The 16,025-nt window shown below is 37.1% G+C and overlaps 1 protein-coding gene across 4 annotated transcripts in view; it reads right to left on the bottom strand.

Annotated features, from left to right (window-relative positions):
* The window catches only part of MINDY3 (MINDY lysine 48 deubiquitinase 3), a 49,501-nt gene that overhangs the window by 33,029 nt on the left and 447 nt on the right, over positions 1 to 16,025 (bottom strand). The window contains exons 2-8 of one of the 4 annotated variants that reach the window (XM_021388379.1): positions 9,786 to 9,865; positions 9,200 to 9,257; positions 8,292 to 8,465; positions 4,507 to 4,558; positions 2,661 to 2,775; positions 2,089 to 2,162; positions 1,617 to 1,696 (exon numbers count right to left, since the gene is read on the bottom strand). In XM_021388379.1, coding sequence (XP_021244054.1) covers positions 1,617 to 1,696; positions 2,089 to 2,162; positions 2,661 to 2,775; positions 4,507 to 4,558; positions 8,292 to 8,465; positions 9,200 to 9,257; positions 9,786 to 9,865 — 633 coding nt within the window. Of the gene's footprint in view, positions 1 to 1,616; positions 1,697 to 2,088; positions 2,163 to 2,660; positions 2,776 to 4,506; positions 4,585 to 8,291; positions 8,482 to 9,199; positions 9,258 to 9,785; positions 9,866 to 16,025 lie in introns of those variants that run through there. The other 3 variants (XM_021388380.1, XM_021388382.1, XM_021388383.1) reach the window with 3 other exon arrangements.

The following is a 16,025-nucleotide window of genomic DNA, read 5'->3' as shown; positions in this document are numbered from 1 at the left end:
ATAGACTCATCAATAATAAACCACAGTAATCCAATCTTAATGCGCTGGAAAGAAGCCCAGCAAAGAGAAGAGTTAGATACAATATCCAAATGACATTCTGACAAGCCTGATGCAAAAATACAGCCTCTACAGAATCATAATCAAGTAGAAGTCTGAAAAGTCTCAAAGGAGATTACACTAATTGTTCGTTGTAAAACCAGTACATTTCAATTTAGATTCTGAATTAAGATTTAAGATAGATTCATGTAAGTCAGTATTTTCGGCAATGACTTACATGACAGGAAATCCTTCTAAAATTTATGCTGATGAACCTGAGATGTAATTTGTAGTAGTATGGGAGAAAAGGTGAACGCCTTTAGCATTCAAAGCATTTCTTGCTTTTAGATCATCTTCTCTTGTATGAAATAAATGAATTAAAGCAAACAAAAAAAAAATCACAAAAGTGCAGTACTTAGGGAGATAACAAAAAGGGAAAAATACAAGATGAATGAGGATCTGGACCAGCACATCAGTTAAAAGAATCCATAAGTACTTGTAACAAGGCATGGTAGAACCACGGAATAATTCATTTTGAAAGTGATCTTTATAATTCATCTAATCCAAAACCCTACTCAGTGTAGGTCCAATTAGATCAGAGACTGCTGCTGTGGCTAGTTGAGTTTTGAGCATCTCCAGGGATGGGGATTCCACAACCTATCCAGGCAACCTGTTCCAGCATTTGATGACTCTCCTGGGAAAAGTTACTTCCCTGGTACTGGGATAGAGTTTCTGGTTTACAGCTTCTGGTCACAGCCTCTTGTTCTTCCACTACACTGCTCCGAGAAGAGTCAGGCTTTGTTTTCTCAACACCTTCCATAAGACAGTCATAGACAGCAACAAGCTCCTCGCACTGCATTCACCTCTTAGGATGAAACAAATGCATTCTCTCCACCCCTACTTGTACATCATGTGCTCCAGCCCACTAATCATCTCCAGAGTCCTCTACTGGACTTTCTCTACTTTGTCAATGTCTCCCCCACGCTGGGGAGCCCAAAACGGGACAGAAGGCTCCAGTGTTAAACAGGGGGAAACCACTTCTGGCTAGACTCCTCTGAACACAGCCCAAGATGCTCCTGTCCTTCTTCAGAAGGCTCTACTCTGATGACTCACGTGCAACTTGCTGTTCACATGTTCAGGCTATTTTCTAAAGAACTACTTGGTCAGTGCTGGCTAATGCTGTTGCACAGGCTTATTCCACTGCAGATGGAGAACTCTCTATCTGCCCTTGGTGAATTTAATGAGGTTCCCAACAGCTCATTTATCTAGCCTGATGGAGTCACTCTGAATAGTGATCTGCCTCAAGTGTACTGGCATATCTTCCTGACTTGCTGAGACTGTATGCCCATCCATGATCCAAGTCACTAGGTATCTTACAATCTCTGCCTGTAGCTGACAATCACTGATATCAACATCAGTGATTTTGTGCAAGTACGCCTTATTTTCATTAGAGGTTTGCTTAAATTGAAGGACAGAAACAAGGAGAAATCAAAGCAGAAATACATGGTATTGCAATTCTGTAGGAGAGCATCTCATAGTATGTAAAAGTTATGCACAAGCATAAACTATAATCAACTTACTCATTCCTGAACATTCTCTGTCTCCATCCCACACATTAGAAACAGCATGCCCCGTCAAAAGGAGGTTGATCAAACTTTGGCTACATAACAGAAAGAAAAAGCCTATTAAAAAATAAATTATTTCTTAAGTAGTTACATTTAACAAATGAAATGTATTCTTTAACTATGTTTTATAATTAGTGTGTTTGTAGTTCAGCAACACTAATATGATTTCTACTCTATCAAACGGTTTGATACAAAAATGTAGCCCTGAATTTGAGAATTCTTCCTCTGAAAGCTCAGCGTTAACATAAGTCTTTCCTCAGAACTCATGCAGAGAAAGGAGTAAGCAGTGAACAGATATGCTGTGATAATTGTTGCTTTTACCTACTATAAAGTTATAACTGAATCCTTCTAATAATGTCAATAATTTCTTAAAAATGAGCACATTCATCTATTTTAAGTAGCAGCAACCACACCTTTTCCAGCTTACCTTCCATGACCATAAACAGGATCTATCAATGGCTCAGTTGCATCCTCAATTTCATTTTTTATGTTTTCAGTACCCTGCAGAAACATAACAAGTATTTTTGCTCTCTTCAGGATTGAACAGCAACATTTACAACAACAGAATGTAATACCAAAACATTAGGAGGCTGATATCATATGAATTGTGACATGAACACACTTATTCCTCATGATAGCAAATAGAAACACAAAGTAAGATAATGCAGTAGTGAAACAATGCTACTAGGGAGGTTCATGTTCTTATGTAATGAAATGAAACCTAAACACACTAATTTCTCCTGATACCAGGGCTACACAAAGAAGGATGTTTCCAAAATCTGTAATTCTCTCAGATAAGTGAGAGGAAAAAAAACAAACCAAGGATTGAGCTTTCCATATTTTTTTGCTGCATAAGAATTGCAACATGAGTGAAGATGTTATTCTATCCATTTATCTAGATTTATCAGCTGACTTCAGCGTTCACGTTTTTATAGAAAAAGGGTTACACGATCAAACTTTCTGTTAACAGAGACACACACAATAATCGAACCCACAAACCTTTGTCAGTATCACAGAATACAGAAAGAGTAATACTCCAAATCTGTTTGTCCACATTGAATATTGATCCCAAATTGCATCCTTCAGCTCAGGGAAGCTTTTGAATGCACGTTTGCTAAAGACAAAAAGCAAAAGAAAAAGAAAGAATCTACTGAGAAGAAATAGAACAGTGTCATGAAGCACAAACAAAAAATAAGACCTAACATGAAACTGTCCAAGGAGAACAGCCTAAAGCTAGTGTTATACACAGAATGACATAGCAGCTGTTCTGTAGTTATCATAATTGCCATAGTCATTAGTATTCAGCCACAAGAAGATAAATCTGGAGCAAGGTGTAAAAACGTTCATCATCTTATATGCAAACACTAAGGTTAAAGTTACGTATACTTGTGAACAAGTTGAGTAGCTTGAACCAGGAATTCTACTAAACGTTATTGAAATTATGACAGACTGTGCCCCAGAAATAGGTTTGCATTACATGTTGTTCTGACAGACCTTCAGTTCGTAAATGGTGGAGAAAGAATATCACTAGGTAAAAAGTGTTTCAGCCTTTAGAAGTAGTTACTACATTTCCCTTGGGAATTTGATGTCATTAGATTCTAGCTTTGGAAAAAAAAAGCAACATTTCAAGTGGTATATCCACATTTGGGAAAATACTTAGTTGCTGCCTGGATGATTACATAACACCAAGTGAACTTGTATTTAAAAATAAAAAGTAAAGTAAAAACGGGAGAAAGGAAGAGTTCCATCAAATTCCAGTGAAGTAATACACTTGCCCTTTCCCGGGAAATTAACAGCTGAACACTGCTTTCCAGAACACAAATATTAGCTTTCACTGAATAACTCAAACTAGATCACATCCTCTGCTCATCTGTAAATTTGGAGAAGTATAGCTGTATGCGAGTTCTCTGGCCAACACTTGAAAAATTTAAACTGTCAAGGCAAAGACTTGAAACCCATCGCTCAACATGCTTTAAAGACAGAGAAAAGGGTTTAATTTCCATTGAGACAGACCGTGAAAGATCAAAGTTGGCATCAATAATTTATAGACTGGGATTGGGGAACAAATGAGTGTTTGGATTAGATCAAGTTACAGAAATTGTAATGTTCTCCTCTTCTTTCCTCCTGTGACTATAGCCTGCTCTTTAAACCCATTGTTACTACTGAAGACAATAATACTTATTAGAACTAAAATAACTACTGGTTATTTTCCATCTCAAGTGTTTTTAAAGTTCTCTTGCTCTTATTTTCCTCTGTTCGCATTTATTTTTATCATACATAAAAACCGTTCACTGTGAAAATAAAAGACAGCTGCCTTTGAAGAAAAACTCACTATAACCTCAAGCTCTGTACTTACACCCAAAAAAGACAAGTTTGAGCTGTAAGACAAAAAACAGGTTTCGATTTGAAACCTTTACAAATATTTCCTGTGTTATCTCAAATCAACAAAAATGCCAGACTACATCTTTTTTCCAGTGTATGTATCAAGTATTTCAAATAGAATCACCTGTGGAGACTGTGTATAAAAGAACTGAGGATAAACATCTTAAACTTAATTAAATATGACTCTTAACTAGCTGTGTTCATTCAATTTCACGTTATTACATTGCTCCAGTTTTAAAGTCTAATTCTTTTGTTCAAGATAATATTTAATTTTCAACTGTAAAATGCAAAAAAAACCAAAAAACCACAACATAAATATCCAAACCCCCAAACTGAAATTTGAAATCCAAATTTAACCTGAGGTGTAACACGCAAGAAGTTCTTCAACATAGCCCTTCCAGGGCCATGACTATTAGCGTTACTTCAAAATATCATATTTTAAATGTTACAACATATTACTTACTGAATTAATGCATGAAATCGCTCAAAGCCAAGCTCTTCCACAGCCAAGGCAGCTATACACAAGAGACACTTTTCAGCACTACACATGGCAAAAAATGACACAAGATACACACAGCAAGCTAGTATACTTTCAGGCTTTAATTATATTCTTAATTTTCAATCCTCCCTCGACATTTTAATTTTTTAACTGCTTAGTACAAAACTCATCTACTGCAACATTAAGATTCCACCATACAAAACAGAGTATTTCTAATTGGAGTAATCAATTTATTAAAAGCACAAAGCCACTGGAGTGTGTAGCTTTTAAAATATTTGTCAAATGCTAAGCTGCTGATTTTGTACAAATCACAACTGTCAAAGTCATCAAGCATATGCATGCTATAGATGTAACTTTGCAGGTCAGTATTATTTCCTAGAAAAGCAAGCATGATTATTTGGATCATTTTACCAATGTAGAAAAGCTGTATTTTTTCTTTTAGAATACGTCGGTATTGCTGAAATTTTTTTTCCTTGTTCTTCTTTTAATACTAATTCAGTATTTATCACAAAAAAGAGTAGAATTATTCTGCAAAGTGTTACACGTTCTATTTTTACATAGGTTTTTTCATTATTTTCTATTAATAATGGTTAAATAATCTTCCAAATGTTACCTCCAAGACAGAAAAAAATACAGCATTTAGTGTCTTCCCAAGTTCAACACGGGCTTTATACCTTTTTTCCCCCTAATAACATTTTCACACCAGTGAGGTGAAACGAGCTTTTAAAGATGTGCCAAATTCTGATAAGTATTCGAATATTAAGACAGTAGAGGTCTTCAAAGCCCTTCATCCTTAAGTACTTTATCTACTTGCGAGTGGAGAAATATTCAAAACAGATGGTGCAGCTTTCTGATACAGGCCTCTCAGTACTTATTTTTTAAATAATATCTGATCACTTAGCTATTGAACATGACTGCCTATGATTTTCATTTAAGAGCTGAAGCCATTGGGATTAACACTACTGACCAATTCTTCCCACATTAATTTGTTGCAACGGCTTCTTATCCCTCTTCTGACTGTATTTTGAAAGGTGCGTTTGGTTTGCCCCCATACAACTGATTCTGATTCTCCAGCAGCAGAATAATTTCATTTTCTACCCCAGAAATAAGGTAGAGGTTTATTTTTTAATCTTTTGAACAATTGCAACTACAAACAAATGCAAAAATTAGGTTTCAAAGAACAAAAGTAGACTTAAAAAGTTAAGATAGTTCTGAAAAACATGAAACAAAATATTAGTCTACATTGCAGAAAACTTCCAAACTCAGCCTTTTTTTTTTTTGTTAATGCAAAGTATTTTAATAAGGAAGACTATAAATGCTAAAGGATCCCCTCCCAAAGAGCTGATGCCTTTTATGCAGAAAGTTAGAGGGAATAAACCATATAAAGCAACCTTTGAACCTGGGAACTTGCACTACTACAGCCAATGCATGGCCAACAACAATCACTAGAATACATCACAAAAGCAGATGAAAAATGCTACTGCATTCAGTAAGTGTGCTTGAATCCCTGTTTTGTTCACACACCAAGATTATAGGCAGTTCCATTCTGTTACTACAGAACAGATCAAAATAGTTAGAGAAACACTGTTTGAAACAAAGGGAAAGAAGTAGAAATCCTTAAGAGAAGTGTAGATAGACACAACCCAAAGCTAGATAAAGACAGTACTTAGTAGAGATGTAAAGTATGAACTGCAACTGAGCATGAGTTGTGTGAAAAATACAGAAGGACAGAAATTCTACAGAATGATAATTCTATCATGCTGCATCTAATCACATTTCAAGTTTTCATATTTCAAGATTTTACTGTAAACTTATTCCCACATTCAGTTCCCAAATAGCACTAGCCTGCCACAAGGAATTGCATCTGTAAGACTCCTCTGCCACCCTACATCATCTTTTAAGTCCTGCAAACTATGACAATGTCAGTTTCTATTTTTATTGATTATAGCAACCAAGCAAGAAATAAACATTCCTTTACACTAGCAATGTCAGAACTCTGCATTATTAACAATACCATCTTACTCACATCTTACTTCCTAGGCTAACCAGGCAGAAGCTGAAATTGCTTCTATAGTTAAAATAACAGGATTTTGAAAAGAAAACACTAACAAGTACATCTTAACTCAGGAAGTGGATAGCATTATATAATGTAAAATTAAAATACTGATTGAACTGTAGAGTACATAAAACATTCATGCTTAGCAGGAATATAGAATAGTTCTAGTAGAACATGAACAGTCAAGGAGATTAACATTCCTGACAAAATCATACTGCTCATAGTGAATGTATTCTGCCCTTCCTAAGTGCATTCTGCGGTACTGAGGACAAAAGTCAGGCAGAACTTGTAGAGAATCAGGAAAAATGTAGATAGAACTGACTAGTTCATTAAGCATTAATGTTGAGGATAAAAAGAGAGTTTGTGTTTAAAAAGACCTCCTGAACACACTTTCCATAAAGTTCCTCAGAACAAGGCAATTTTTAACCTAGACAAAGTAATAAAACCATTGATAACTAGGCCCCGCTTCACTTTTTCTTCAAATGAAGAATATTAATGTGTGCAAGACCTTTGCAGACATGTGGAAAAGCAGCCAAAATTAGGAATTTCAAAGTTATAACTATTTTAACTTTCAAATGATTGAATTTAAAAACATTAAAAAAAATTACAAAGGAAGTTGTATCTGCAACTTTTCTAAAAAAAAAATAGCTCACTTCGGAACTTTCGAGGTGATTTGTTTTTCTCCCCAATAAGTATAAGTTTAATTGTTATCACTTAAGCCCTCTAAAACACATGAAGCATTTGACAGCAGATGAAGATGACTTGTGCCATAAAGAGCTCCAGCACTACTAATTGCTGTAGCTAGGTTTACACATACAAACCTACTTGTACAATTCTTACTTTGTAATTACGTCACAAACTGGTGAATGACAGATACCTTCCGTCAAAAGATGGCACCTTTATAAGCATGTTCTCATGTGAAGAGTTTTTCATACTTCTCAAAGGGCACATTGAGAACAAAAACTAAAAGAAAAAGAAGCTTAACTTTTAACATGTTAGATACCCCCTATTAATGATTAATAAATACATCTTAATGATTGTGTGCACAAAAAAATTTTCACATCACTGGAACCACAATAGTTAAACATGACTTGATGTCGTATCTTAGTGCAACAGCAGATGTTCAATAACTCATGAAGAAATCAAGACATCTGGAAAAAGTAGGTAAATGAAAAATTCTAGCCTACAAAAAAAAAATCTAATAAAAGGTCATTTGATTAAGCTGTTCTGGTATCACACAGAAACAAACAAAGGGAAGAAGGCTACTTGTCCCTAACAGGGGATCCAGAATATTTTAGAACCAATTCAGCTTTTAAGAGTTTATTGTCAAAATTCGTCTGAAATAAAGCTACAAATGAGCAGTTAAAATATTCCTCTGGTGTCAGAAAGCATGTCCTTTTTCCAAATTAAAAAAAAACAAACACCAGGCCTCAAATTACAAGAACAAATCCAAAAAGTTTGTGCACATTGCTCAAATTCAAGAGAGTAACATCTGTAAGAATCCCAGTAATAGAGAGTATATTCCTTTCACAAAAAGGATCAATGCCTCTTAATTAAAAGACAAATACCCACCTATTGCTAAAGGAATTACAAAGGTGAAAACCTCGTCTGTATACTAACAAAAAGTAGAGGACACTTAAAAACATAATTCTTTACTAAGTAATAGAGAATTTAGAATAGAAACACATCTTACAAGGTTGTTCCTCTTGACGACTGGATTCTGCAGGACTTTCAGAAATACTAGCAGTTTCTTCAGTTGTTTTTCCTCTTATCCATGTTGCCAGAGAGTATGACTCAGAGTTATCAGAGCAAGCCATTTCCAAAATATCACATAACGTATGACAGAGAAGGTTTTTCTGCTCTACTTCTGAAAGATCAGAAACCTACATGAGTTCAATTGCTGCTAATCAGTATCTTATATATGCTGCTGGTATTTTTTTATAGCCATTAACATTATCTAAACAATTATGTAAGTTCAACTTTACCTTATTAATGCTAATTGCTCTGTGACAATACTGGACCAAAGAAACAAAAAGCCCTCTTTAGAGAAACATGTTTTAATACTATTTCTAACCTATCCCCTGTTTTCATAAGATTCCAGTTAATCAAATATTTATAAAACACACAGGTGCTGTGGACTGACATGGACCTCACAGACTGGAATTCAGAGAGACTTTGGGTTGTTTCGCATGAAGATGGCAAGGCTCCGGCAAAACATTATTACAGCCTTCGGTTATATAAAGCTTGTAAGAGAGAGAAACTTTTTAACAGGGCCTGTAGTGACAGAATGAGGGACTACCGTTTTTAAGCTTTAAGAGGGTAAATTTAGATTATGTATCAGAAAGAAATATTTTACAGTGATGACAGTGAGGCACTAGACCACGTAACCCAGAGAAGCAATCATAGGAAGTGTTTGAAATCAGATTGGATTGGACTTTGAGCAACGTGATCTAGCAGAAGGTATTCCTACTCAAGGCAGGAGAGCGTACTAGGTGATCTTGGTGTTCCTTCCAACCCAAACCATTCTATCATTCTATGTAGTATACATACTATAGGTCTTTTTTTCAAAAAAGAAAAAAAAAGAAAAAGCAGTCTCAGTACCTGGACAGTCTCTCCAAGTAGACTTTTCGCTGGTAAAAAGTCTCTTCAAGAGGAATGCCTTTGATATCAAAGCATCAAATAATGATTAAAATACAAACACTACCAAATTTTACATTTTGCTACAAGCTCTATATCAAAGTACATTTGCATGCTATTAGAAGGTTTCAAGCTTCTTGTCATTCAGTAAGGCACCCTAAGCTTGCACTGCTTACTGATTTTTCTCCAATTAACTATAAAGGTACCCTAAAATATTAGGCTCAATCTCAGTAACATTGAATAAATTATACTTCAGAGTATTTAAACAAACACCTCCAGACTCACAGGATTGTAGTAATGGATGTAAAATTTTGCAATATGTAACTGAGGAGGAGTACCTAGTCACTCAGAAATCAATAATCCCCTCCAGTATTTACAAAGCCCACTGATTTAACCATTACAAATTAAAATCTGCACAACAGATCAAAGAATATCTATACAATCATCAGTAACTTAATGCAATAATGTACTTCAGTTCCATGTATACGTTGAAAAGAAGATAATATGGGCTCATTGACCTTAAATGATTGCTGTTACAAACACATCTTACCTGTACGGGTGCAATCACTGCGCAAGGGCCACCTTCAAATTGCTCTAATGCAGTCGATTCAGATTCACTAAAGACAAATCCTGTCAAATGCAAGCAGACAGTATGTAGTGAAATATATAAACAAGTGTGTATAAATATATTTGTTCCCTAACATAAAATACATTTGTCTTGTTCATTTTTAAAAGATAAACGAGTTTTCTAGACTTCCCCTCACACCTAGTCATGCAGCAGAATGTGGTTAAACTATCTTAATCAAACGGAGACAGAAACAGGTAAGTAGAGAAATTAATGACCTCAGCAAAGAAATACTGAACTTAAAGAGCTGACAGCCAGAGTGTTTTTTTTAAACAGTAACACTACCATTAGAGTATGCGTAGCTGAGTACTTCAACCATAGTTTTTAATTTATTATTTCTCAGAAATCAAAATGCGTTTATAAGTTACAATACTCTGCCTTGAATATGTAATTTTTTTTTAATCACTTTTTAAGCATTACTGAGCACACACAGCACATCTTTATTCCCTATGAAAGGCACGGTATACTTCCCACTGAACTCCTTTTTGGCCTATCAGTGCTACCTATTAAGGCAGAAATATGCTCAGTAACTCAAATATTCACTTGGAACCACCAAAGCAAGCCTCTTAATGGTGGCATTTCACAGTACAGACACTGTACTTATCACAATGCAAGGTCACCTATTTTCCCTTCTCCATCTTTAAATGTCAGAATTATTTTTACAGTCATGTAATAGAGCAAATGCTGGAACCAATACTGCAGAATTATTTGTTATCACTTTGCTCTTAAACTTCTTTTCAAGACATCCTGACTCACAGTTTGCACTTCTCAGGTAAAAGCATGTTCACAGACAATTAACTTGATGAAGCTGATGCACAACAACTTACAGTGAGTGGCATTTCACATTATTTTTTAAGTGCTAGTAAGACTGTGTTAAAGTAATGTTCATGTAATCTAGAAACTATGCAACTATAGCTAGCAACTGACCAGCAAATTCAAGCAAGTGGGGACAGGACAAAAGGGGAATATACATGCACATTTCCTCTGCAGTGTCAGTCTCAGTGGAACATTCAATGCACCTTTCCCACAGTTTCTCCTTTCCCCTGTTCTGTATCATTACACCCCACTGCATCAGAAGTAAGCACCCCAAGCTTCTGGCTATGAGCCTGAATGAGGGCAATGTATCCTCCGGTGCAGACTTCTGCACTATTGCCCAAGAGGCACATCGTCCCAAGCAGCACCAGGGTGCACTGTGCACATTTGAGGCCAGTTTTCATTGCAGAAATGATACTTGTTCAACACTGGTGTGAAAAAAACCTGTAAGGGGTACAGTGCAGCCATAGTTCTTAAAAAGTGGACTTTCCCCTGTATCTGACAGGGAGGCTCCAGCTTTTTTACACCATGTACAGCACATGGATGTATTTTATATCCAAACCTCAGATGCCTGTCATGTCTCAGATTCAGCATCACTGAATTTCGCAATGAAACTGCATTAATCCCTATTTCAAAATTTACACCATTCATTCCTTTGTTCACATGCTCTAAAAAGAAACATTACCAGTCATTTCAACTATCTGAATTAGTTTGTGCACATTTGTCCGCATTAAAACATGTTTCTTTCTGCTTTGAAGCGTTAGAGCATGCCAGCTAAGCACACCACAACAACTTTTTTTTAGTTACTTTCATAATTTAGCCACTGCAGCAAAACAACATACTTGGATGTGGTACCACTAAACCACACTTAGAAATCTTGACTTTGTTTCATATTCTTCAAGTTTCTCAGAGAAATCAAACTGTCTCAGTTTACCCTGCCCTGTTTTTCAAAACTGCCTCCTAGAAAAAGAAAATCCAGTGAGATTCACCAAAGTGAAATTCAGGAAAGATGATGCAAAATTGATAACATCCAGAACTCAATGGAATACAACCACAGCAAAAACACATGCAATACCTAAAGCAGTATTTTCTTTTTAGCTAATTGCTGCTTATTGCTCAATAAGCATAATGGTTCCAAAAGCTGTGTGCCAAAAATAAACAAAACAAACAATAAAAACAACCACTGAAACCAAACAAACCAAAGATCTTGCTTTCCTTCTTAAAACGTGCATGAAATCTGAAGTCAGCTCCGGTAATATTTCAGACACCAGCAGTCTGAAGTCCTTCTGGCTTCAAACCTATCACAGCCTGCAGTCACATCTCCTTACTTTTTTTTTTTTTTTTGCAAAATAACCACATCTGGAGCAATTCCTGTAAGAACTCATCACCCCCATGCCCTTGTAATGATCCACAGGAATGGCCTGGCCACCTTTTAAGCTACCAGATATGACCAGCGTATCTGATCTGTTCCAATTTCTACTAATTCTCACTCTCAACAAGTTATTTCTGTCATATAGCTCCTTTCACTCAAGATAAAACCACCAATGTAAAATAATGCAGACGATTTAACTCTTTTTTTTTCCTACCATCTACCTTTTATCCATAAGTACCATTATCACATTACATTGACAAAAAATACAACATCAGTATCATTTGCCTTGCTTGCCATTTACAATCCTATCAACTGCTCCACTGACCTCATCTGTTTTTCCACCACCGTGGTTCTTCTGCTTGCTCTCTTGTCTGTGTGTGGAGTACATTTAGACTCCTGTTTTTAATTGCTGTCACCAAATATTTTAAGATACAGCGACTATGCTATTTGCAGATTTGTCTTCATGTACTTTGTCTATAATTAACCGAAGTTTTAGTTTCCTTATTTCCCCTAACTTTGATATTTACCAAGACTCACAGTTCTTATACCTAGTTCCCAATTTTTCTTCACACATTTTGCCTAACAAATGTACAGCCTGGTTACCTGCTACCAAAAAAACCCCCAAACATCTCTACTTAAGGAGTCAGGATGTCCTGGAAGGATTTGAGGAAATTACCCCAATTAACTGGCAGGCTGTTAATTACACTGGGCAACCACCTGCTACAAATCAGAGTAAGGTTCCAACCTGTCTCCTCTTGTTCGGATCTGTCAAAAACACAGCTCTGTGAAACTCTGGAATTTCAACAAATGCGTACACTGGTAAGAGCTTTCTACGTGAGCACTTCTCAAGAGCTTTTATTTTCATTAAGCTTGTAACCCTTATCAAGGGAGGTATCTTGCTGCTACCACACCCTTTCTTAAGGCAAGGATAATGTTTTTTCCAACTTTTCTCTTTGGACCCAGGCAGCAGTAAAGAGATTTGGGTTTCACTATGTAGATAATTGTGTTATGGGGCATTTCACATTTTTATTGCTCTACTTTATCCCAACTATATCAGCCACCATACCCGTTAGTCAGAGAATACAATTTTCTCTTAACTTAATTCACATGTTCACACCCCATTTTTGGGCAGTGAATGATATTTTCTGTTCTTCTTCTAGTTTAACAGTGCTGAAGGGGGTGTTATTTACAGATAATGACAGTCCCTCTAAATACATAAATGAACAAATATTTCCACCCCAAAGCCTCCTTTTTACATCAGCAAGCTCCATGGTATGCCAGATTTTGCCATGCTGGTACAAAATGAAATTCACTAAACGTAGTGAAGAAACTAGCAACAATGTCTATAATACTGGATATATGCTGCACATATAATAGTGGATAGACAGGAGGTTGAGGGAAGGCCTAGTCTGTCAAATTTCACGACAAAATGGGTTTGGTTTCATTTGGTCTTGAATCAAATCAGTGATATTTCCTGTGAAGCAGGAGCCCACTGTTCAGTCAGCTGCGCACCTTCTGTCAGCACAGACCCTCTCAGATGCTTCCCCATCTCAATTACACAGGAGCTTTGGCTGATTTCGCAGGGCTCTTAGAAGCATTCACAGACTCACTGAGTTCCCGTAACTCAAAAGCCATGGGCCAAGGCATTCTTAAAGTTTGACAGCATTGGTAAAGCACAAACTTCAAAAACAGTTTCATCAAAAGATGTAAAGAGATAGTACTTCGGGCAGACAGTAGTAACAAGTAGGCAGAAGTGGGACAAAAGCTACAATCGCTTCTTCCACCTGTTTGCATGCTCAACGTTTGATTTGTACCTGAACTGCTAATATTAAGAAAAATATATTTCCTTTCTTTCTGAGAAACTGTTTGCAATGAGTAGTATGGAACTCAACGAGACAGAAAACAGAAAAATGCTGATATTTCATAAAGCTTAGTTATTAAAATATTAACAAGTATATAAATAACAGTCACTACTCTTCTCCAATCACCCAAATGAATTACAAATTAACTTAAATTCAAATGAACACACTTCAAATTGCTACTTCTACTTCAGACTTAAAGAGAGGCAAGCATATCATTCCTCTTTAAAAAAAAATCTGCTTGTCTGGTAAAAATATTTTTCTCTGGAATCCTTGATTTGCTTTGGGTCTAACAACACTAAAACTCCAGTGACTTATGAGCAATACTTCAGGAAGTAGCTCCTCAACCAAGGATGCAATAAAAGCCAATCTTGTGATATTTAAACATACTAGACCAAACAAAAGAGCTCCAAAAAAGGAAACCTGGAAAGAAAAGAGGAGATATGAAAGCTGGAAGGAAACAGATCTCTTCACATTGTATGTTACACATATATATGTCAACAGTAGTATTAATTCATGCTGTGCTTTTAGTTAAGCAACTGTTTTGAGAAGACCGATCCACGTCTTTCTTTCCAAAGACCAGTGAGAAAACAGCTTAGGTAATTCTGAAATGACACTGCACTCAAACCTGCCAGACATTAACAGCTGCGTAGCCGTGGCACCGCACACCTTGGGGCTGATCTGCAAAGCAGCTTTATGAATGGTATCTATCTTCTGGATCAAAGAAAATAAGCATTCCTAACATAGGTATCTTTCTTTAGGGTTCAGTCCTCCTACCCCCTTCCCCAGTCATTGTATCTATACCAAAAAATACTGAAGTGCAGACCAAGCCCTTGCTTGGAGTCCACTTTGAGGACTCTGGTAAATGAAATTCCCTGGGTTCAGACTAAAATTCTGCTGCAATCATGCAGAAAGATTCTTCCAGTAGGAAAAAAAAAAAAAACACAAGACAAAAAACACAAAGAAACAACACACAAACTAAAAACAAACACAACAGCAGCTTTAAAGTTTTGCATTTGCAAGGTCTGGAATCAAAACAAAGTATTTAAAGTTGCCAATGTAGCAAGTGGTGGGAATTACTTTTAATTCTTCAACGGTCACTAATTTCAAACAGCACATCCAGTTCACTCAACGTACTCCCATAATGCGCTACAGAGAAGGCTATTTCCTTTCAGCCAGGACAGGGACATGGACTGACACCTTGCAGGTCATTTCTATCAGTAAGTTTCTGTATTATCCATTATAACTGTAGGTTTGATACAATACCAGAAAATCTTATTCAAGAAGAAATTATACCCAGGTTGTGTAATTTACACATGGAAAAAAAAAAAAAAATCACACTACAAATACCACAGGGCCCGCTACTGCTGCCTTATCTCTGGCCACCTCGCAGAGATCACAGAATATCATGAGTAGAAAGGGACCCATAAAGATCATTGGGTCCAACTCCTTGCCTCCACATAGGACCACCCAAGAACCAGACCATACTCTGAGAGCATTGTTCAGATGCTTCTTCAACTCTGGCCAACCTGGTGTCATGACCACTTCCCTGGGGAGCCTGTTCCGGTGCCTGACCACCCTCTGGTGAAGAACTTTTTCCTGATATGCAAAGTGAGCCTCCCCTGACACAGCTCCATGCTGTTCCCTCGGGCCCTGTCACTGTTCCCAGAGAGCAGAGCTCAGCGCTGCCCCTCCGCTCCCTGTGAGAGCTGCAGCCGCCATGAGACCTCCCCTCAGCTCCTCTGCTCCGGGCTGAGCAAACCCAGGGACCTCAGCTGCTCCTCGCGTGTTTTCCCCTCCAGACCCCTCACCGCCTCTGTACCACGCATTTGCTCCCGCTGCCCAAGAACCCGTTTACAAACATCTGTGTCTTCTGACCCACGCTTGTCCCACTTCAGAGAAGTCCGTTTGTGAGTGCCATGTTCTTGGAGGAAAGAAAGGCACCTCAGTCCTCGGAATAAGACACCCTTGAAAGAGATGTGAGAAATATGGTTCCTTTCCTATTGCGATCTAAGGCAAAAGATGACCAAGCTGCAAAAAAAACGATTACTTAAAATCGAAACTGCTGCATCATTTTCCCGAGGGCCCCACGCGGTGCGGGCCGGGAAGGTGCCCGCACAC

The sequence above is a fragment of the Numida meleagris genome, chromosome 2 (genome assembly GCF_002078875.1).
Source record: "Numida meleagris isolate 19003 breed g44 Domestic line chromosome 2, NumMel1.0, whole genome shotgun sequence".
Lineage (NCBI taxonomy): Eukaryota > Metazoa > Chordata > Aves > Galliformes > Numididae > Numida > Numida meleagris.
Note: the sequence above shows the minus strand (reverse complement) of the source record. Positions and strands in the feature narration are given on the sequence as shown.